This window comes from Sus scrofa, chromosome X, assembly GCF_054392235.1.
Source record: "Sus scrofa isolate SSC_HxYL_T2T_F1_AM1 chromosome X, Sscrofa_HxYL_maternal_Yorkshire_Landrace_v2.0, whole genome shotgun sequence".
NCBI lineage: Eukaryota > Metazoa > Chordata > Mammalia > Artiodactyla > Suidae > Sus > Sus scrofa.
In genome coordinates, this window is record NC_139401.1 from 63,780,808 (window position 1) to 63,805,631 (window position 24,824).

The 24,824-nt window shown below is 41.3% G+C and overlaps 1 protein-coding gene across 2 annotated transcripts in view; it reads left to right on the plus strand.

Moving 5' to 3' along the window:
* The window catches only part of AR (androgen receptor), a 200,058-nt gene that overhangs the window by 174,529 nt on the left and 705 nt on the right, over positions 1-24,824 (plus strand). For both annotated transcript variants that reach the window (XM_013986227.3, NM_214314.2), the window contains 4 exon segments: positions 2,578-2,865; positions 16,318-16,462; positions 23,114-23,244; positions 24,091-24,248. In XM_013986227.3, the coding sequence (XP_013841681.1) occupies positions 2,578-2,865; positions 16,318-16,462; positions 23,114-23,244; positions 24,091-24,248 (722 nt within the window).

Below are 24,824 nucleotides of genomic sequence, written 5' to 3' on the forward strand. Positions count from 1 at the left end.
GTAAGTGGAGTATTCTCAAAGCTTCCTGCCTCTTCCCTTATGGATTTGTTGTTAGTTACTGAAGTTTAGAGTCAAGGGTAGTAGTGAAAACCAGGGAGTGTATTACCCTAGTCCCACTCCTCAGCTTTGCTATTCAGCTAGAAGTAGGGTTTAGGGCTTTAGACTCCTTGGGAAGGCAGCATGATATAGTAGCAAGAACTTTAGCTTCATAGTCAGCAGACTGGGTTACGATTACTAGGTTTTGTTTCTTGATAGCTGTGTTACCTCAACTTACTCAGTTACCAAATAGGAAATGTTCCTCACCTCATAAGATCCTTGTGAAATTAAATGATGTTTTTAAGAAGTGTGGTGTATAGAATTTTCAGAAAAAAATAAATATCCGTATATCTCTTAGTTGCCTCAAGCTTAGGGCTAATTACATCTCTGTCCTCTCCCAGTCCAAGAGAGGGACTACATGATCTGGCAACTTCTGAGCTCAAGGCCAGAAAGTTCCATTGATGGGGTCTACCTCTAGAAACTGTACCAGGGGGAGCATATTCAGTAGGCACTGCCAGTCTGTGAAGCTACCTACAAGAATCCATGTCAGCAGTGGGTTCACTGGATAACAAGATATAGTGGTGGCCAGGCCACTAGCTCTGGGACAAGATGAGCTTACCCCTGCCCATACCTTCTAGCTTGTGCCCTTGATGGGAGATGGGAGGTGGGAGTTGACAGTGGGTGTGCATATCTCCTTATTACTGACTGTGCCCAAGCCTTGCAGAAATGATTGCTGGACAAGGTCATCTTGAACTCTGTGTTGACTTTCCAAGCTCCTTTGTTATTTTACCCTGAGTTCTTCTCTGTACTCCTCTTGCACCACCAATCCCCCTATTTTCTCCTCCTCTACCCTAGCTGTTGATCCAAACGTGTGATTCATTCTTTCACTGATTTACTGAATTGCAGTATGATTGGAGTTTGCATTGCAGGACTTATTTTTCTAATTAGAGCTGAAAATCAGCTCCAGATAAGTATCTTTTTCTGCATGAGCCAGAAACAGATCAGCATCAGGTCTTGTTGTATTCATCCATTAAAATTGAGCAATCAGCTTCTCTCTTTGTTTTGTACCTTTTAAAATGTATTATTATTATTATTATTTTAAAGGGATTAGAGATAAAGTGGTTTATGGCCTGCTCTGGTGCAACTGCCTATGCTAGACCTCAGAGTTATAATCTTTTCAATTATTTATATTTCTGCCTATATAAATGCTAAGGAAAATAGCACAAAGTAAACATCTCAATGCCCAAGCACCTCTAAATTGTGTGCATGAGAGCATGAGGGGAGGATGGTTTTTAAGGTTTGAGTTTTAGATTATTGTTGTTGTTTTAAATAATGTTATTTCTATAATCATTTTAATGGCTGCTTCCTAGCATGATTTTCATTTTTGGGGCAGATTATAGAGGCAGCGATGTTGTGTTATTTCTTTGATACCACTGAGGATTTCAGACTTCAGCTTCCCCCTCTCCCTTTTACTAGAATCAATATGTGTGTTACAATGTATGCTCAACTGTGAGTGTAAATGTCTGACAATACCTGAAGCTGTTATAGTGGTCAAGTGGGAAATGCAGCAACACCAGAAACTTTTCATTCATTGACTGAAAAGTGGGATTATAGAACAAGTCTAGTCCTTCTTCAACAAATCTGCCTTTCTAGTCCCCTACACTAGCAATCTGCTAGACATGCTAGACATAGACACAAGTACATCATTTACTTGATTTAAAACATTCTGTATTTGCATTTCACCTATGAGACAAAGCTCAAATTTCTCAATATGATTGATATACATGCTCCTTTAAAGTCAGGCTTCATCTTTGCTTTCAACCTTATAAATAGCCACTCTCCCTACACAAACAATATACCCTCCAGCCACACTGGTCTATAACTTTTTCCCCTAAACATTCGGCACTTTTGTTTATGATCTTTCCATCCCTCTCTGCTTGCTGAAATCACTACTCTTCAAGGTCCGGGTCAAATGTCACCATAAGCATTTCCCTGACCCTAACTCTCCAGAGAGATTGTTATATTCCTCTTTTTTTTTACACCCCTGTTGTAATGTTCACCAGTTGTACAGTTTTTAATTTTTAGAATTTTTAGTGGCATTTATTTCTCCCCTAACAAACTGGGTTACGCTTATGCCCTTTTTTGCCACAAAGAAGCAAAGCCCTAATTGTGGATGTTTCTTGAATGAATGAGTGAATCATGAATTCATTAGTAAATGATTTAATTGAAGGTCCAAGATATGAGTACTGGGGACTGCATTTAGGCATAGCCCAATCCAAGGATATACTAGGTCTGTCTGGCAAGGAGGTCAGGGAGAAAGCAGGATACGAAAGTTTGAATTTAGTAGGAATTTAGAATGATATATCATTCATGTAACCAGTGTTTAAACTGAGCACTTGCCCTTAAAGGAGTTTAGAGTCTATGATCAATGGGAATGAATATCCTTATTTTCTTTGCTCAGGTAGCTTTTCTAACAGGGTAGCTGTGCTATGTGTTTTTGGCCACTGATAATAAATCTAAGTTTACCTTCCTTCCCAATAGCTCGGAAACTGAAGAAACTTGGTAATCTGAAACTACAAGAGGAAGGGGAGGCTTCCAGTGCCACCAGCCCCACTGAGGAGCCAGCCCAGAAGCTGACAGTGTCACATATTGAAGGCTATGAGTGTCAGCCCATCTTTCTGAATGTCCTAGAAGCCATTGAGCCAGGCGTAGTGTGTGCCGGACATGACAACAACCAGCCTGACTCCTTTGCGGCCTTGCTTTCTAGCCTCAATGAACTAGGCGAAAGACAGCTTGTACATGTGGTCAAGTGGGCCAAGGCTTTGCCTGGTAAGGAAAGTGGGGGCACGGGATATGGGAGATCATATTTATTGAATGCACCTATGGACCAAACACCATGTCTGTTCCTTTCTTGCCCTTTAACTCATGTAGTCCTCACCATAACCTTCTTGGGGGAAGAGATTGGTATAATCCCTACATTAAACATAAGGAAATTCAGAAATCAAAGAGAAGAGTAGCATTAGTGAGTATCCCATATGCCTCACATCAGCACACAGAAACCATGTTTCCACGTTCAACCCGCAGACATAGTCAGCATTTCCTCATGATCACATAGCCATACCTTTATATGCCTTAAGATACTCTTCTGCATGCACACACACAAGCTCATCCTAAAGATAATCTTGAGCCTGACTGATATTCTGTCTTCAATATTTCTTAGGATCCATACCACAGGAGTTCTTATAAATATGGTATGGTAGTAGGTGTCAGAACACTTAGGTTCTAGTCTTAGCTCTGCTGGTAACTCACTGTGTAATCCCTTCCCTTTCTGGGTCCCAGTTTTTCCATCTGGATAATGTATGAAAAGTGGTTTGGACTGAACTGATTGTTTTCCAATTTTACTTCAAGTAACTCTTGGTGCTCTTTAAACTACCTTATGATCATAGTGGCAGGAAATATTAGGTGATAGTGAAAGAAATATGAAGTGTTTGTCTAACTTATGCATGGATACCTCCAGTGATGGGGAATTCACTTTCTCCCTTGGCCATCTGTTGTTTGAAAATGTCTGATTACTAAAATGTTAGAGCTTAAAGAAGACTCAGAGATACTCTATCCAGTGATTCACAAACGTTCTTTTAGCAGCCAAACTCTTTATTTCTCAGAAACATGGTACACAGATCCAAATGTAGCTGGTTGATTTAAAGCCAGTGCCTCTCCCTCATTGCCCCTAGAGAAGCCTCTTGCAGAATCTTAAGGCTCCAGGGAACAAAGTTTGGAAATAAGTGAAGGATAAACTTTTTAAAGGTTCTCTTAATCCTAAACTTCTATGAGAAATAGACTTTTGAAACATTCATAACCAAACCTCTTCTTGTGGAGTCAAGGATTAACCTGCCATTTAATGACAACTGCCAATTAGATAGGAATTTATATTGAACAGAGCAGTTTCATATATATTACCTGAATTGATCCTCATAAGAATCCTATAGAATATTCTTCTCCCTATTTTATAGATAAAGACACTAAAGCTCTGAGAGGTAGTGTTCTTGCCCTACAGTTATACATTCAGAAGGTATCAGGGCCAGAACTTTAGCCCAGGTCCCCTTGTAACTCCAAACTCCCTCCTCATCCAACTCTTCCCATACTGTGTGTAGTGCCCCTGTAGTTTTTTAGTCCTAGGGATCAAGGCCTCATCCAAGACCATCTAAGGCCAGTTGGGCCATAATATGGACTTGCTGCCTTGAAGACATTGCATGTTGACTGTCAAGGCCCCTTTTTGTCTTTCTGACTCACAAGGCCCAGTTACAGCCACCAGACTGTCCCTAATACCTTCCTAGTTTAAAAAAGCTGAGGTTTATTAGCCAATAAAATCCCTGGGAAGAAAGCCCAAGGACTCTGGCTATGTATGCACTGTGCCAAAAACAGAGAGTTCACACAGGGGGAAAAAATACCAAAAAAAAAAAAGAGAGAGAAAAGAAAAAGTTGCTTTAATTCTTATCACTTATTCAGCTGGGTGTCTTGGTGTCATGTATGTAACAGAGTTCAGTTTAATCTTTTCAAGCAATTTCCAAACACCTAAATTTTTCCATCTTATAGGATATAGAACCTTTTTGAATACATGATTCCACTTGATCCTCATAGCAATCCTATGAATCAGAGGGACTTTTACTCCCATTTCATATGACAAGGCTCAGAGAGGTTAATTAACTTGTTCTATTTGGTCACTTAAAAAAATGCATCCAGAGCTTGGGCTCACACCCTCTTATTTCTAGTTTGATGGTCTTAACAATAACCCAGTGCAAATCATGATGGAAGAATTTGTATAATTGGGAGTCACTGGCTTTCCTCAGCCCAATTGCTGGAATGGGAAGCCCTCTACTTAGATTAACAAGTCTGCAAGTTAATATCAGTTCACCATCTAGCTTGTCCAAGGAAATAATCTCTGACCTGAAGTCATTTAAAAGAATAACTTCAAAATAGAGCCAATTACCACATTCATTAGAACTGTTATTTCTATTATCAATAATCACTCACTAATTCAAGTTGTTTGATCATTGAACAGATTGAGTTCCTGTCCTTTGAGAGGGCACTGTGCTGGGTACCTACTCAGATAAATTTTTCTGTCATAGTTATGATTTATAGAAATGGTCTAGTATAGCACCTGGTACATTGATAAATGATAATTGAGGGAGAGTGAGTAGTTTGTATTACACAGTATATTTATAATCAGATGCATTTGGCTTAGAATCTTAGCTGTACACTAGTTGTGTGATCTCAAGCATATCATGTCTGCACTTACTTCTGTTTCCTCATTTGTAGAGATGCTAGGACAACTGCTACCTTTCAGGTTGTTATCAGCATAGCAATTATGTATAAAGAGCACCTCTACAGTGGAAAAAAATTGTGTTGGGGAAATAACAATAAAAAATAGATTAAAAGAAAAGATCACCTAGTACAATAGCTGAAACATAGAAGATACTCTATAAATGGTGGGTCATTATTATGAAGCTTGAGTGCTAAACTATTGCTTTCACTAAAATCAACTTCAGCTGGCACCAGCTTTGCTTAGAAGCCCCTACATGGGTCCCAAATATATACTGTCTTCTTTGAAGACCTTGGCTGTCAGGTACACCAAAGCAGCAAATATTTCCGGAAATGTCCTATGCTCCCTAACCTGTTTGATGTGTTTCACAATCTGAAAAATGACTCCTTTCTATTTCTCCAAAACAGCTGCATGCAATATAAAATAGGTATTAGTGAATGTATAGTGAAGGAAACCTTTAAGCTGGAGCTACTGTTTCCTCAAATGATCCCTTGATAGCTATACTGTCTGAGCAGGCTACTTCAAAGGCTGGGCATTAGATAACAGAGTTAGGTACTGTAATCAGATTAGACCTATAGAAAAATTACTCTGCTATGTTGCTGATGTGTACACTTTAATTAGGCTTGAGTGCTAGGCAACTCTCACTAAGGACCATGAATTAGTGTCATAGCCAAACCAAGCTTTCCTTTTTTTTCCCCTCAGTGTTAGTTCTCTGGCATCTCAGAGAAGGAAAAAAATCATTGGTATTTCTGGATTATTTGGTCCTTGTACAGTTTAAACCTCATTCCCCCCATGCAAACTCACATTCACACACTTACCAGCCAAGGCTTTCTTTGCTTTCCATTGCCTCCTACTCCCAGGGTTCAGGATTCAAGCTCACAGGCACCCTCCCAGAGAGATGCTTGGATGTTCCATGCTTGACTCTGGCTTTTTGTCTTCTACTGGAAAGAGTCAGTCCCATGCATTCTGTACTACAGAAGGTCTTCATGCAGGAAATACTCCCGGGTCCAAGGCTCCAGCTAGTCTCTTAGCATATCATCACTGTGACAATTGGAGACACATGCCTGGGAGTTAAGACTGCAGTCAAGGGTGATGACATGAGAGACTCTAGAATATCTGATGTTTGGTAGGCTTGAGACCTAATGGGAAAAAAGGAAATAGAGTGTTTATGGCAAGGACAAACCAAATAGAACAATGTAGCTAGATAGTATAGACTTCAGCTCTGAGCTTAGGTCTAATGAGAGCTTGTGACCTTGGTAGTTCATGAGCTGTATCCTTAAACTGTACTATGTAAAAATCGCTGAAGAAGAGAATTAGAAAACCTGGGTTCTAGTCCCATTTTGACCACATATAGAATTTATGGCCTTGGAGAAGTCTTCTCTGTCCTTCAGATTCCTTGTTGGCAAAATAAGTGTCACATTGCTCACCCTTTAGGATAATTGCGAGGCTTAAATGAGGTAATAATCATCAGGAAAGTTAGAAGCATTATCTAAATTCATGTAAGTGGAGAGGAGATAAGATGGCAGAAGAGTAGGGGGACACGCTTGCCCTCTCCCACAAACACAACCAAAAAAGCACATCTACAGAATAAATGACTCACACAGAACAGCAACCAATCGCTGGCAGAGGAACCTAAACTCCAATAACGGCAAGAAGTTCCTGACATTACTAGGCAAAACAAGAGAAAAGAGGAGAGTGAGAGAAGGTGAATCCGAGCTGGATGGGTGCTCCCGAAAGGGAACTGCAGAGGAGAAAGGGATCGAGCACCCTGAAAAGTCTCCTACCGGGCGAAAGATCAAACGAACCGGAGGAATCTCCAGATGCAGAGAAGAGTGTAGCAGTAAGTTGGAGTACTGAAAAGCTGATCAAGAACCAAACGGACCATCTGAACTACGGGCACAGTCACCAAAAATTGAGACGCCTGGGTGGGGGCTGGGCACTGAGCCCTCGGCACTGAAGGTTAGTCCCCAGGAAAGGGCTGGGGGGCGGGGCAGAGCGGAGACTGCTTGGGAGGTCTAGAAACCGGTCTGTCAAGTTTGATGGGGCAGAGACTGCCTGGGAGACTAGAAAACAAAGCTGTTGCAGAGGAAGGGAGTTACACTCTGGGGCGGGGAAGAGGAAAGCCACATCAGAGGGAACCTGGCAGAAGAGCCTGGTGTGCACCCATGCTGGGGAGGGGAGAGAAGAAGGGGGGGGTCCCCATAGAACACTCCCCACGCCACAGCAAGCTTACAGGCCCGGTAGCTAGCTGAAAGCTGTGCTTCCCAGTGCATCCCCTCCCCCCACCCCCGCCACCCCCTACGCACTTGCCGGACCTGGGGCTGCCTGTCATCCAGGAGGGCTGGCCTCAACAATTGCCTGAAGTCTACCACCACAGGGGCTGTCCCTGCACAGGCCTGCTTGCCCTTTGGAGGGGCTACACTTCCACAGAGCAGCACCTAACAACCACCAGCCACCGAGAAAAGGCCTGCAGCCCAGAAAAGCTAGAACAAGCCTAGCCAGGCCGTGAAAAGATCTGCCTAATTCTCAGAAGGTCTTTCTGAGTTGGGATGCCCTGGGGAGGAGTCTCTTGGGTTTTCAGTGGCCCTACTAGCCGCTCAAACCCCTGGGGGTGCCGAGCTCTAGTGGATCAACAGCAGAGGACGGCCAGCTCCAGGCAGGACGCCCTGCAGCCCAGAAAAGCTGCAACAAGCCTGGCCAAGCAGTGAAAAGATCTCAGATGGTCTTTCTGAGTCGGGCTGCCCTGGGGAGGAGCCTCTTGGGTTTTCAGTGGCCATGCTAGCTGCCCAAGCCCTCAGGGGGGTGCCGCACTCCCATGGAATAGCTGCTTAGTGCCACCAGCCCCCTGGAGGAGCCCCTGCAGCCCAGAAAAGCTGCAACAAGCTCGGCCAGACTGTGAAAAGATCTGCCTACATTCTCAGGCCATCCTTCTGAATTGGGCTGCCCTAGGGAAGAGCCTCTTGGATTCTCAGTGACCCAGATAGCTGCTCCAGCCCCCAGGGGGCGCTGCGCTCCTGAGGAACACCTGCCCAATGCCGCCAACCTCCTGCAAGAACCCCACAGCCTAAAAACACCAGAGCAATCTCTGCCTGACCAAGTGAAATCTGCTACCATCATGGTGTGGACCTCCCAGTCCTGTCTGCCCTCAGGAAGTCCTCCTTTGCTTCAAAGAAACACTGTTAGCCCCATCAACACTCCAGAAAAACCACACTGCCTGAAAAAAGACTGACCAACAATGCCAGCCCTCAGGAAACATTCCACGGCAGTGACAAGGCAAACACTGCCCGGCCACGGAGAGTACAACTCCCTCAGGAGAAAGAAAACAACAAGCAAGATGAAGAAGCTGAGAAACCACCCCCAGTCAAACCAACAGGAGAACTCACCTAAAACAGTCAACAATGAAACAGACCTCTGCAGTCTGACAGACCTGGAGTTCAAAAGAGAAATAGTGAAAATACTGAAGGAATGAAGAGAAGATATGAACAGTAATGCAGATACCCTCAGAAAGGAGCTAGAAAATATAAGGAGGAGCCAAGAAAAACTAGAACATTCATTTGCAGAGATGCAAACTGAACTAGGGGCAGTAAAAACCAGAATGAATAATGCAGAAGAACGAATCAGTGATATGGAGGATAGAATAATGGAAATCACTCAATCTGGTCAACAGACAGAAAACCGAATCAAAAAACTGGAAAGCAATATAAGAGACCTATGGGATAATATAAAACGGGCCAATCTACGCATAATAGGAATTCCAGAAGGAGTAGAAAAAGATAAGGGAATGGAAAATATATTTGAAGAAATTATCGCTGGAAACTTCCCACATCTAAAGGATACTGGGTTCAAGATACAAGAAGCACAGAGGGCCCCAAAAAAACTGAACCCAAACAGACCCACACCAAGACTCATCGTAACAAAAATGGCAAAAGTTAGTGATAAAGAGAGGATCCTAAAGGCAGCAAGAGAAAAACAGAATGTTACCCACAAGGGAACCCCCATAAGAATACCAGCTGATTTGTCTACAGAAACACTACAGGCCAGGAGGGAATGGCAAGAGATATTTAAAGTGCTAAAAGGAAAAAATATGCAACCTAGAATACTCTATCCAGCAATAATATCATTTAAAATAGAAGAGGAAATAAAAATTTTTCCCAACAAACAAAAACTAAAAGAATACAGCAACACAAAACCCAGGTTAAAAGAAATACTGAAAGGGCTTCTCTAAATCAAAAAGAAAGGAAGGAAAGGGAAGAAAAAAGAAAAAAAAAAATAAGAGGAAGAACTAGGACTGAGGAAACCACAATCAGAGAACAGTCACTCAAATAAGCCAGCATACAGATTTAATCATGAACATGCTTCAAACAAAATAAAATTAAAAAGAAAAAAATAAAAGATTCATCAAAACCATAAAATGTGGGCAAGGGATGTTAGGAAATAAATAACCCTTTTTGTTTGTTTGTTTGTATGTTTCTCTTCTTAATTTTAACATAGTAATGAAGTGTTTGAACATACAGGACCATCAGACTAAAACACACAATTATAGGAAAGGGTTAGCATACTTAAAAAACGGCATCCACAAGCCAAAACCAAATATTGCATTTGCAAAAAATAAAAAAAAAATACACTCAAGCAGATAATAACTGGAGACCATCAAATCAAAAAAAAAAAAAAGCAAAAATGGAAGAACGGAGAACCATAGAATCAACTGGAACACGAGGTTCAAATGGCAATAAATAATCATCTATCAATTATCACCTTAAATGTCAATGGGCTGAATGCCCCAATCAAAAGACACAGACTGGCTGAGTGGATAAAAAGGCAAAAACCTTCAATATGCTACCTACAAGAAACTCACCTTAGGACAAAGTATACATATAGATTGAAAGAGTGGGGAAAAATATTTCACGCCAATAGACATGACAGAAAAGCAGGAGTCGCAACGCTCATATCAGACAAAATAGACTTTAAAACAAAAGACATAAAGAAAGACAAAGAAGGACACTACTTAATGATTAAGGAATCCATCCAAGGAGAGATGTTACTATTGTCAACATATATGCCCCAAATACAGGAGCACCCAGATACATACAACAAATATTAACAGACATAAAGGGAGATATTGATGAGAATACAATCATAGTAGGAGACCTTAATACCCCCCTCACATCAATGGAGAGATCCTCTAGACAGAAAACCAATAAAGCAACAGAGATCCTAAAGGAAACAATAGAAAAGTTAGACTTAATTGATATCTTCAGGACACTACATCCAAAAAAATCAGAATACACATTCTTCTCAAATGCTCATGGAACATTCTCAAGAATCGACCACATATTGGGACACAAAGCTAACCTCAACAAATTTAGGAGCATATAAATTATCTCAAGTATCTTCTCTGACCACAATGCCATGAAATTAGAAATCAACTGTGGGAAAAGGAAAGAGAAAAAACCTACTCCATGGAGACTAAACAACATGCTACTAAAAAACCCAGGGGTCAATGAGGAAATCAAGAAGGAAATTAAAAACTACCTTGAAACAAATGATAATGAAGACACAACCTCTCAAAATCTATGGGATGCTGCGAAAGCAGTGCTCAGAGGGAAATTTATAGCAATCCAGGCCTTTCTCAAAAAAGAAGAAAGATCCCAAATGGATAACTTAACCCTCCACCTAAATGAATTAGAAAAAGAAGAGCAAAAAAGTCCTAAAGTCAGCAGAAGGAAGGAAATTATAAAGATCAAAGAAGAAATCAATAAAATAGAGATTCCAAAAACAATAGCGAAAATTAATAAAACCAAGAGGTGGTTCTTTGAAAAGGTAAACAAAATTGACAACCCCCTGGACAGACTCACTAAGAAGAGGAGAGAAAGGACCCAAATAAACAAAATTAGAAATGAAAAAGAAGAAATCACAACAGATACAGCAGAAATACAAAAAACCATAAGAGAATACTATGAACAACTATATGGCAACCAGTTTGACAATCTGGAAGAAATGGACAATTTTCTAGAATCTTACAGCCTGCCAAAACTGAATCAAGCAGAAACAGATGAGCCGAACAGACTGATCAATAGAAATGAAATTGAAATATGTCATAAAAATACTCCCTACAAATAAAAGTCCAAGATCAGATGACTTCACAGGTGAATTCTATCAAACATATAAAGAGGAATTGGTGCCCATCCTCCTTAAACTCTTTCAAAAAGTTGAATAAGAAGGAACACTCCCAAAGACATTCTATGATGCCAACATCACCCTAATTCCAAAACTAGACAAAGATACCACCAAAAAAGAAAACTATCGGCCAATATCACTGATGAATATAGATGCAAAAATTCTCAACAAAATCTTAGCCAATCAAATCCAACAACATATCAAAAGATCATACACCATGACCAGGTAGGGTTCATCCCAGGTTCACAAGGATGGTTCAACATACGCAAGTCAATCAACATCATACACCACATTAACAAGATAAAAGTCAAAAACCACATGATCGTCTCAATAGATACAGAAAAAGCATTTGACAAACCCCAACATCCATTCATGATCAAGACCCTTGCCAAAGTGGGTATAGAGGGAACATTCCTGAATATAATCAAAGCCATTTATGATAAACCCACAGCAAATATAATCCTCAATGGGGAAAAACTGAAAGCCTTCTCACTCAAATCTGGAACAAGACAGGGATGCCCACTCTCACCACTGCTCTTCAACATAGTTTTGGAAGTCCTAGCCACAGCAATTAGACAAACAAAAGAAATAAAAGGCATCCATATAGGAAGAGAAGAGATCAAACTGTCACTGTATGCAGATGACATGATACTATACATAGAAAACCCTAAGGACTCAACCCCAAAACTCCTTGAACTGATTAATAAATTCAGCAAAGTAGCAGGATATAAGATGAACATTCAGAAGTCAGTTGCATTTCTGTATACCAGCAATGAAACATTAGAAAAGGAATAAAAAAATACGATACCTTTTAAAATTGCACCTCACAAAATCAAATACCTCGGAATACACCTGACCAAGGAGGTAAAGGACCTATATGCCGAGAACTATAAAACTTTAATCAAAGAAATCAAAGAAGATGTAAAGAAATGGAAAGATATTCCATGCTCCTGGATTGGAAAAATCAATATTGTAAAAATGGCCATACTACCCAAAGCAATCTATAGATTCAATGCAATCCCTATCAAATTACCCATGACATTGTTCACAGAACTAGGACAAACAATCCAAACATTTATATGGAACAACAAAAGACCCGGAATTGCCAAAACAATCCTGAGAAACAAAAACCAAGCAGGAGGCATAACTCTCCCAGACCTCAAGAAATACTACAAAGCCACAGTCATCAAAACAGTGTGGTACTGGTATCAAAACAGACAGACAGACCAATGGAACAGAATAGAGAATCCGGAAATAAACCCTGACACCTATGGTCCATTAATCTTTGACAAGGGAGGCAAGAACATAAAATGGGAAAAGGAAAGTCTATTCAGCAAGCATTGCTGGGAAACCTGGACAGCTGCATGCAAAGCAATGAAACTAGAACACACCCTCACACCATGCACAAAAATAAACTCCAAATGGCTGAAAGACTTAAATATATGACAGGACACCACCAAAATCCGAGAAGAAAACATAGGCAAAACACTCTCTGACATCCACATCATGAATATGTTCTCAGGTCAGTCTCCCAAAGCAATAGAAATTAGAGCAAAAATAAACCCATGGGACCTCATCAAACTGAAAAGCTTTGGCACAGCAAAGGAAACCCAAAAGAAAACAAAAAGACAACTTTCAGAATGGGAGAAAATAGTTTCAAATGATGCAACCGACAAGGGCTTAATCTCCAGAATATATAAACAACTTATACAACCCAACAGCAAACAAGCCAATCAATCAATGGAAAAATAGGCAAAGGACATGAATAGACATTTCTCCAAAGAAGATATACAGATGGCCAACAAACACATGAAAAAATGCTCAACATCGCTGATTATAAGAGAAATGCAAATCAAAACTACCATGAGATACCACCTCCCACCAGTCAGAATGGCCATCATTAAGAAGTCCACAAATAACAAGTGCTGGAGGGGCTGTGGAGAAAAGGGAACCCTCCTGCACTGCTGGTGGGAATGTAAACTGGTACAGCCACTATGGAGAACAGTTTGGAGATACCTTAGAAATCTATCCATAGAACTTCCATATGACCCCGCAATCCCACTCTTGGGCATCTATCCGGACAAAGCTCTACTTAAAAGAGACACATGCACCCACATGTTCATTGCAGCACTATTCACAATAGCCAGGACATGGAAACAACCCAAATGTCCATCCACAGATGATTGGATTCGGAAGAGGTGGTATATATACACAATGGAATACTACTCAGCCATAAAAAAGAATGACATAATGCCATTTGCAGCAACATGGATGGAACTAGAGAATCTCATCCTGAGTGAAACGAGCCAGAAAGACAAAGACAAATACCATATGATATCACTTATAACTGGAACCTAATATCCAGCACAAATGAACATCTCCTCAGAAAAGAAAATCATGGACTTGGAGAAGAGACTTGTGGCTGCCTGATGGGAGGGGGAGGGAGTGGGAGGCATCGGGAGCTTGGGCTTCTCAGACACAACTTAGAATAGATTTACAAGGAGATCCTGCTGAGTAGCATTGAGAACTTTGTCTAGATACTCATGTGCAACAGAACAAAGGGTGGGGAAAAAATGTAATTGTAATGTATACATGTAAGGATAACTTGATCCCCTTGCTGTACAGTGTGGAAAATAAAAGACAATGAGTATATCTCAGCTTTCCAATAAAAATAAAAATGTGTTAAAAAAAATAAATTCATGTAAGCATTCCTAATGAAGTGTATAGCAGGACAAAATTTCAGATAATTCTGTATCTATTAAGGAGAAGAGTAATGATGTACTGGTAGGGGATAAGCTCTGAGGTAATGCTTTAAGCATCCAACTATTTAGAATCCTCCAGGAGAGCATATCCATATTCTCTTCTACCTATGTGGTATTATGGAGGCAGCATCTAGGAGCCTTTGTTCTCTGAGCTTAAGGGAGATAATTTAGACATCATATAAATCCCATTTTATAAAATGAGAGAATGTGGGTCTTTAGTCAATTTAATGAATATTTCTCTAATGCCTATTCAAATATCTGAACTAAGGAGGGAAACTAAATAAGAAGGGAATGGTCCCTGTCTTCAAGAGGTTCTAAGTCTTGTAGGGGAGACAGATGTGTGCATAGATAAATTCCAATACAGTGTAATGCATGCTATAATTGGATGGGGCTACGTAAGATTCAGTAAGATGGCAAAATAAGAATCATTAAGTCTTCTGTTTTGATGAGTTAGAAAAGACTTCACAGAAGAGGTAGGCTTTCAGTGAAGACTTGAAAGATGAATAGGCATTTATCAGATAGAAAGCATAGGGAGAGAGGAATGCATCCTAGGCAAAGGCAACTGCCTCTGCAGAGACAGCAGATGTATAGAGGCCTGGTATGTATGTGTTCAGAAAACTGTGGGTTTTTCAGAATAGCTAGAACCTAAATTATGGGAAGGCAAATGAAAAGGAATTAGTCTAAAACAGCAATCTAAATGTCCATCGACAGATGAATGGATTAAGAAGATGTGGTATATTTACACAATGGAATACTACTCAGCCATAAAAAAGAGCAAAATAATGCCATTGGCAGCAACATGGATGGAACTAGAGACTCATACTAAGTGAAGTAAGTCAGAAAGAGAAAGACAAATACCATATAATATCACTTATATCTGGAATCTAATATAAAGAACAAAAGAAACTTTCCACAGAAAAGAAACTCATGGACTTGGAGAACAGACTTGTATTTGCAAAGGGGGAGGGGAGAGGGAATCTGGTGTTAATAGGTGCAAACTCTTGCCTTTGGAGTGGATTAGCAATGAGATCCTGCTGTACAGCACAGGGAACTATATCTAGTCACTTATGATGAAACACGATTGAGGATAATGTGAGGAAAAGTATGTGTGTGACTGGGTCACTTTGTTATACAGTAGAAATTGACAAAACACTGTAAACCAACTATAACGGAACAAATAAAAATCCTTAAAATAAATAAATAAAACAGCAGGTCATAAAGGCCCCGATTGTGTATAATAATGGCAGTAGGGCAGGAATGCCAGTAGAGTAGGAAACTAGCAGGAGGAGGTACTTATTGAATAGAAAATGATGGAGAGGAAGTGGGAAGAAGGAAAGGGTCAGAGAAAAGCCTGGCATGGTTGTCAAAGGCATTCCACCATGTGATGACATGTAATAGCATCCCTTTCCCAGGATTGTTAGAAGGGACAAATAAGATAATAACTATAAAAGAGCTTTGTGAAGTGAAAAGTGCTATTCATGTGGGGGAAACAATTACACTGCATCTTCAAGAAAGGCAGTGAGCCTTTCTGAAGATCAAGAGCATGGGCTTTGGAATCAGACTGCCTTACTTTGAAACTTGCTCTGCTAATGTCTAGCCTTATGATCTTGGATAAGTTTCTTAACCCTTCTGTGACTCACTTTTATAGATTCACAGGATGGGAACAATAATAGTACTCACTTTATTGGATTATTGTGAGGATTAAATGAATTACTATAAGTAGCATGCTTAGAAAGGAGTTCATTCTTTATAACTAGTCAGTAAGTGCTAAATTATTCTTCTCTTTGCACGGAGAGTGCACTTTTTGCCTCCATCACCATTTCATTTGAGCAGATCAGTGAAGTAGTGTGTACAAGGAATATTATCCCTGCCATATAGTTCTCCCCCTGCTCCCAAGCATTGATGGCTCCTGGGGCTCTTCAGGGGCAGCCCAAGTGCCAGAGTTTCTCAACCCATGAAAGTCCCAGATGTCACTCAGCCCATCAGTGCCCAGTCTGACCACTGCCTCTGCCCTATCTCCAGGTTTCCGAAACTTGCATGTGGATGACCAGATGGCAGTCATTCAGTATTCCTGGATGGGGCTTATGGTGTTTGCCATGGGCTGGCGGTCCTTCACCAATGTCAACTCCAGGATGCTCTACTTTGCTCCTGACCTGGTTTTCAATGAGTAAGTACTTGCGGGCCCAAAACTCACATAGACATAGTATACTGTCCAGACCTGGGTGACTGGGTGGTGGTGATGATGGTAATGTGTGTAACTGTGTGAGTTCATTTAACCTTTTAGGTTAGGCAGTAAAGGCCCAGTCAGCCTGCTCAATCAGAGGTGGTTTTGCCTGGTTGAAAGGCCAATTGATAGGAGGGAAGAGGGGGTGGTGCTGAGGCCATCACTTTTCCAGTCAAGACCCAATCCTGGTATTTTGGCAGTGCTTCTGACCTGCTTTCAGCTTATCTCAGACCTTCACTTCAGAGCCCTTCCCCTTCACTCTGAACAACATAGGAAGTTAGCAGAGAAACTCTAGTTGTAAGCGCTAAAATTCCTTTGGTCCCTTTGCTACCACTGAGGGCTACTGCCAGTCACCATTTGTTGAGAAATTCCTTTGGGCCAGAACTATATTAGATACTTTCTAATCCATTCTCATTAGGCCTTCATGATAACTTGATTTTCCCTTTATAATCTTTTTTTTAAAATGGATAGGCTCAATAAAATAAAATGACGCATCCAGCACAGGTAGTGCAGATTGGCAACAGAATTCAGTGTGGCTGTGTAACTCCCAGCTCTTATAGTGCCTCCTGGTGGTAAGTGATGAGGAAAAGCAGCCCCACCATTCTCTGCCATGTGATCTTGGCTCAGCTACTTCCTTTTTCTTAAAACCAGGTTTAATTAATGCTTGCCCTGCCAGCAGCTCTATTTAACCATCATGAATTTGGCCAAGAGTTCATATTTTGGAATTAAAATTTTCTCACCTAAAACCTCTGTTCCTATATCATTGTCTTTGGGCAAGACCCTTAGCTTCCCTGACCTTTAGTTTCCCCATATGTTAATAAAGTAAAACTTTCTCAAATGACTTGTTATAACAACTAAAATAAGAGCTAATGGGTGTGAAATGTCTCACCCATAATGCTAAAGAAGTAAAAAAGTACCTTTCCCATACTCTCTTTTCCTAATAGTGATAATCTTTTCTATGTCTGCTGTTTGAAGTCCCCTGTGGCATTGTGAATGGAGCTGGCCAGGAAAATCTTCCCAAGGAGCTTGAGCTAGTCTCAGCACAGAGAATCCCTTTGGTAAGGGAAGGAATTGACCTTTCCTCCCCTCCAGCCCTCTAACCCAGAAGAGCCTTAAAATAAAATCTACAGGCTTGTGGTTCCTTCCAGTACAACAGTGCCATATGGGGGGAAACAAACGTCCCCAGCTGCCCTCTTCCAACTCAGCCAGCCCTGGTAGCCAGAAACTAAGAATAACCATTGAGCTTTTGGCACAACCTGCTTTGTGGTTTCCAGATCTCCAAAGAGTTACCTATGATGCCATCTTCTGGGGCAGGCCTTAAAAAGCCCCCTTCCTGTTCATCTCTCAACGCTTCCTCTTGCTGCCCTCCAGTGATTGAATCAGCTCCTAAGCACCTGTGCTACCCTCCCCATCCAGAGCCCTAAGAACGCTGTGCCTTTGCAGGGTGATAATTTGCTATTTTCTAAACCTTAATTTCTTTTTCCACCTCTCTGTAAGTATGTGGCATCCTGCATTGGCTTTCTGGTCCATTCCCATGTACCTAATCAAAAGCTACCACAGAATTCCCCAGAGAGTCAGGGTTCTACATCAAGCCCCAGGGCTCCTGAATCAACAGGCTCCCTCTTCCTCTTGTTATAACCCATTCTGTTAGAGCTGTTAGACTCCCTGGAAACATCTAAACCAATGTTTCTCAAAAGGGATGCTCAACATTTTTGAAGGAATGGTTTCTCATTGTGTCACACATTCCCAAATGTTGGAACATGTTTAAAATTCCTGGTACCTACTCACTAAGTACCAAATAACATCCCAGTCACTGTGACAGTCCAAATCTCCCCCATGTATTTCTAGCATCCACTAAGGGAGCAGTACTTCTCCATTTGAAAGCCACCAATTGCTGATAGCCTCCTGAAGGTACAAATGGGAAAACTGACACCCAAAGAGAGAGAAAGAGAGGAACTCTGGGTCAATCCATTTGCTGATCTGTCTTACAGGAAACCTTGTCATCAACCTTGCTTTATTCTTTTCTTATTCCTTCTTTGTGGAAAACACAGCTTATGAGGGTAATGATCTTGAACCCTAGCTTTGTGACCTTGGGTTACTTACTGAACCTCTCTGAACCTTATTCTCTTCATCTGTAGAATACTGAATAGTATCATAATGGCATCTTACAACATGTCATATTTTGAGCAATTACTATGTGCCAGACAGGCACAGTGCTCCATTTTTTTCCAGGGTTTGTCTCCCCCCCTTGTCCACGCTTTCATTCCCACCTACCTCTGATGTCTTCATTTTCATTCCTGCCCCTCATTTTCCTTCCTTTTTTATTTTAGGTTTTTAAAGATCGATAACTACTATCAATATGCTTTTTTTAATAATTTTTTTATATTCCCACTGTACAGCAAGGGGGTCAGGTTATCCTTACATGTATACATTACAATTACATTTTTTCCCCACCCTTTGTTCTGTTGCAACATGAGTATCTAGACAAAGTTCTCAATGCTACTCAGCAGGATCTCCTTGTAAATCTATTCTAAGTTGTGTCTGAGAAGCCCAAGCTCCCGATGCCTCCCACTCCCTCCCCCTCCCATCAGGCAGCCACAAGTCTCTTCTCCAAGTCCATGATTTTCTTTTCTGAGGAGATGTTCATTTGTGCTGGATATTAGGTTCCAGTTATAAGTGATATCATATGGTATTTGTCTTTGTCTTTCTGGCTCGTTTCACTCAGGATGAGATTCTCTAGTTCCATCCATGTTGCTGCAAATGGCATTATGTCATTCTTTTTTATGGCTGAGTAGTATTCCATTGTGTATATATACCACCTCTTCCGAATCCAATCATCTGTGGATGGACATTTGGGTTGTTTCCATGTCCTGGCTATTGTGAATAGTGCTACAATGAACATGTGGGTGCATGTGTCTCTTTTAAGTAGAGCTTTGTCCGGATAGATGCCCAAGAGTGGGATTGCGGGGTCATATGGAAGTTCTATGGATAGATTTCTAAGGTATCTCCAAACTGTTCTCCATAGTGGCTGTACCAGTTTACATTCCCACCAGCAGTGCAGGAGGGTTCCCTTTTCTCCACAGCCCCTCCAGCACTTGTTATTTGTGGACTTCTTAATGATGGCCATTCTGACTGGTGGGAGGTGGTATCTCATGGTAGTTTTGATTTGCATTTCTCTTATAATCAGCGATGTTGAGCATTTTTTCATGTGTTTGTTGGCCATCTGTATATCTTCTTTGGAGAAATGTCTATTCAAAATGTCCTTTGCCTATTTTTCCATTGATTGATTGGCTTGTTTGCTGTTGGGTTGTATAAGTTGTTTATATATTCTGGAGATTAAGCCCTTGTCGGTTGCATCATTTGAAACTATTTTCTCCCATTCTGAAAGTTGTCTTTTTGTTTTCTTTTGGGTTTCCTTTGCTGTGCCAAAGCTTTTCAGTTTGATGAGGTCCCATGGGTTTATTTTTGCTCTAATTTCTATTGCTTTGGGAGACTGACCTGAGAACATATTCATGATGTGGATGTCAGAGAGTGTTTTGCCTATGTTTTCTTCTCGGATTTTGGTGGTGTCCTGTCATATATTTAAGTCTTTCAGCCATTTGGAGTTTATTTTTGTGCATGGTGTGAGGGTGTGTTCTAGTTTCATTGCTTTGCATGCAGCTGTCCAGGTTTCCCAGCAATGCTTGCTGAATAGACTTTCCTTTTCCCATTTTATGTTCTTGCCTCCCTTGTCAAAGATTAATGGACCATAGGTGTCAGGGTTTATTTCCGGATTCTCTATTCTGTTCCATTGGTCTGTCTGTCTGTTTTGATACCAGTACCACACTGTTTTGATGACTGTGGCTTTGTAGTATTTCTTGAGGTCTGGGAGAGTTATGCCTCCTGCTTGGTTTTTGTTTCTCAGGATTGCTTTGGCAATTCCGGGTCTTTTGTTGTTCCATATAAATGTTTGGATTGTTTGTCCTAGTTCTGTGAACAATGTCATGGGTAATTTGATAGGGATTGCATTGAATCTATAGATTGCTTTGGGTAGTATGGCCATTTTTACAATATTGATTTTTCCAATCCAGGAGCATGGAATATCTTTCCATTTCTTTACATCTTCTTTGATTTCTTTGATTAAAGTTTTATAGTTCTCGGCATATAGGTCCTTTACCTCCTTGGTCAGGTGTATTCCGAGGTATTTGATTTTGTGAGGTGCAATTTTAAAAGGTATCGTATTTTTTTATTCCTTTTCTAATGTTTCATTGCTGGTATACAGAAATGCAACTGACTTCTGAATGTTCATCTTATATCCTGCTACTTTGCTGAATTTATTAATCAGTTCAAGGAGTTTTGGGGTTGAGTCCTTAGGGTTTTCTATGTATAGTATCATGTCATCTGCATACAGTGACAGTTTGATCTCTTCTCTTCCTATATGGATGCCTTTCATTTCTTTTGTTTGTCTAATTGCTGTGGCTAAGACTTCCAAAACTATGTTGAAGAGCAGTGGTGAGAGTGGGCATCCCTGTCTTGTTCCAGATTTGAGTGAGAAGGGTTTCAGTTTTTCCCCATTGAGGATTATATTTGCTGTGGGTTTATCATAAATGGCTTTGATTATATTCAGGAATGTTCCCTCTATACCCACTTTTTGCCCCTCATTTTCTACCTTGCACTCTCTCTCCCTTTTTTTCCTTTTGCTATTCCCTATTCTGTTCTCCCTTTCTCCTCAGGTCTTTTTCCTTTCCTTTTTGTATTCCTTCCCTTTCTCTTCTTCCCTCCTTTCCCCTCCTTCTCCCTGCTTAGGGTGTGCAGCAGTGTTACAGTAATTCTTCATGTCAGGATCATGATCTCTGGTAAAAAATGAGCCAGAAAGACAAAGACAAATACCATATGATATCACTTATAACTGAAATCTAATATCCAGCAGAAATGAACATCTCCTTAGAAAAGAAAATCATGGACTTGGAGAAGAGACTTGTGGCTGCCTGATGGGAGGGGGAGGGAGTGGGAGGCATCGGGAGCTTGGGCTTATCAGACACAACTTAGAATAAATTTACAAGGAGATCCTGCTGAATAGCATTGAGAACTATGTCTAGATACTCATGTTGCAACAGAACAAAGGGTGGGGAAAAAATGTAATTGTAATTTATACATGTAAGGATAACCTGACCCCCTTGCTGTACAGTGGGAAAATAAAAAAAAAAAAAATACTGCAGTGTTGCCATCAACAGAGGCTTGGAAACACAGTAGAGACCAGAACAAAGCCATGTCCCAAGACTCAGCAGCTATTATTCAAAAATTCTCTAGGGTGAAGGGCTTGGAGCAGCACTGTTTTGGTCAATTAACTTGTGATACTATCTAAATACTTCCTTTTTCCAGTTGGGCTCCAGCCTACAATGAATACTTCTACACTCTCGGCCCCCTTCCCTTCCTTCTTTCTCCAGGCCAGCCAAGATCTTCCGAGATAGGGTACTGAGTTCTACCAGCCCTGCTCAGCCTGTGAATGAGGCTAGTGGTTTGGGGACCAAAATGTCAAACCACAGGCTTCAGGCCAAATCTGGGAGGTCTTTTTCCTTACAACTTAAGTGAGTGTCAAATTCCCTTTCCTTTCTCCACAAGATATAAAATCAATTTTCCTCTCCCTCCCTCCCTCTCCCTCTCTCTCTCTCTATCTCTCTCTTTCTCTGTCTCTCTCTGTCTGTCTCTCTCTCTCTCACAAACACACCCACACACACAATTTTTGAAGTGCTGAAAACCAGGAAGGTCTGCTAGTAGGGGAATGCTATGTTTTCTCCTAGAGGCTTGTCATGGCCAGTCATGGAACAGAGAGGTTGCTACCCCAAGAAGCTATCCAAGCCTTGGCCACTTCCCTATATAATTTATAGGTGATAATGTGATGATCTGTTCACAAGTCACTATAATAAAAGCAGCTCACGCTTTTTTATTATTCCCAAACTGTTGGAAGGAACAGCCCGTATATGAGGGTGTAGGCTCCCCTTCTGTAGGGGACATTTAGATTGGACATTCAGAAATACTTTATATCTGATTTGCTAAGCATTGGAACTCATTTAAAGGGACAGTGAGGAGTCTCCTTCCCTGGGAGTTTTTTTTTTTATATAAATAAAGGATTACATTTCTAGAATAAGAAGTATGGTTACTTGAGAATACTGGTGTCCTTATGTTAAGAGTTGATTTCTAAGGCTTGTCTTCCAGAAATCCTCCAAGTAGAGATTTCTGGGAGGCAGTTTCTGGCTCTGACTGTAGCTGGGATATTAGAACTGTAGTCAGGGAGACCATGTGCCTGGCCCATTGTATTCATTTGGTTAGGCTTTCCTGTCCTGTCTCAGGAAGCAGGAGGGGCATAGGAACCTGGAAATTCCATGTGCTAACCCATATCCTGGCCAGGGGAGATGAGTAGTTATCAGGATGTCACAATTTTGAAAAAAAAAAAAAAAAGAACAATCTTATTCCTTGTCACTGAAGCACAAGCAAGAGAAACAGCATCTTCTTCTTGGAGAACCTGGAGAGGGGAGGGCAACCATAGACATTCTGTCTGGGTTTATTGTAAGCCTTGCCTTACTCCTCCCTTTTCCCTTTGTGTCTCCTTCTTAGGTACCGCATGCATAAGTCCCGAATGTACAGCCAGTGTGTCCGGATGAGGCATCTCTCTCAAGAATTTGGATGGCTCCAAATCACCCCCCAGGAATTTTTGTGCATGAAGGCACTGCTGCTCTTCAGCATTAGTAAGTGCCTGGAAAGGCAAGGAATGCCTCTAGGGGCATAGGGAATCAAAGGGGAGCTACTTTTTCCATTAAAGGGTTATCAGGAAGAAGCCAGTTCCTGAACATTTCCCTTCTTCTTTCACTCTCCCTTAGCATCCTTTTTTCCTAACAAGGATGAACTTCACAGCTAGAGAGAAAATTTTTGCTAGAATTCAACCTCCATTAGATCCCCACCTACCCCCAATCTCTCTCTGGGACAAGGGCTTTTTGGCTGGTTGTAGCAGGTTTCTGAATTTTTTCATAGCTTCTTCTATAAAACAGGCAAAGATCATCTAATATTATTGTAAGGGCAGAAGGGAATGCCTCCTGGAAGAAATTTCCTCTTCTGCTAGCAGGAGAAGGTCTATGTAAGTAACTCAGGTAGCTTATTTGGCAACCAAGGCATATTTCTTTAATGTCTCTTCTAAGCAGAGTGCTGCCTTAGCCTCTGTGAGGGAGAAAGGAGGCCATATTTGATATTCAAAGCCACGTGTTTTAATTGTCTAAAACAGAGCCGGACTGTGGACAACATAAAACCATAGGTCCTAAGAAATATGTAGATGAGAAGACTAGAAAAAGGAAAGACTCAGTAAATTTTATTTGCTTGATGCCCTTCAGACTGGGTCCATCTAGCCTTTTCCCCAAGACCTTCCTGGCAGACTTCCTGAAGGCCCCAGGCATATACACCTCAAGTGACAGGAATCCAAGTAGATGGCTCCTTTCCTGTGGGGGTGGGGGTCTAGTTTTTGGTCAGAAACCTTGGTGCTTTGTCTAATGCTCCTTTGTGGGCATGATTCCCCTCCCCATTCTGTCTTCATCCCACATCAGTTCCAGTGGATGGGCTGAAAAATCAAAAATTCTTTGATGAACTTCGAATGAACTACATCAAGGAACTTGATCGTATCATTGCATGCAAGAGAAAAAATCCCACATCCTGCTCAAGGCGCTTCTACCAGCTCACCAAGCTCCTGGACTCTGTGCAGCCTGTAAGCAAACAGTGGAGGGTTCTTTTTCAGGGAGAGCAGCCTGATAGAGCCAAGTGATAATATGCTCTTATAGGGTCTGGCACCACCTGTTTGGAGGTGCTTCCATTCCCCTCTGGCTTTGAGTGTGGTCCAGGATGAAAGTGCAATGAAGAAGAAAGGAACACAGGTCACAGTGTCCCAGCTGGATGTTGTGAAAGAGGTGGAGGAGTTGAGAACAGAGCAGTTGGGACACAGGGAAGGGGCTTAGAATAAATAAGTTCTCTAAGCAGACAAAACAGACCTGGAATGTTTTCCCCCTCTTCCTTGAGTCATGTGCACATGCGCACGTGCGTGCACGTGTGTGTGTGTGTGCGTGTGCGTGTGTGTGCGCGTGTGTGTGTGTGTGTGTGTGTGTGTGTGTGTGTGAGAGAGAGAGAGAGAGGGAGAGGGTCTATGCTGGAAAAAAGGAACACCCAGTCCTGAGTCAGAGAGCTTGCAATGGTGTAAGTGATCTCTTGAGAGCCCTCAGTGACTCTATGGAGACCATTTAGGGCACATGTGTGTGTGGATGTGTGCACACACACACTACACACATAC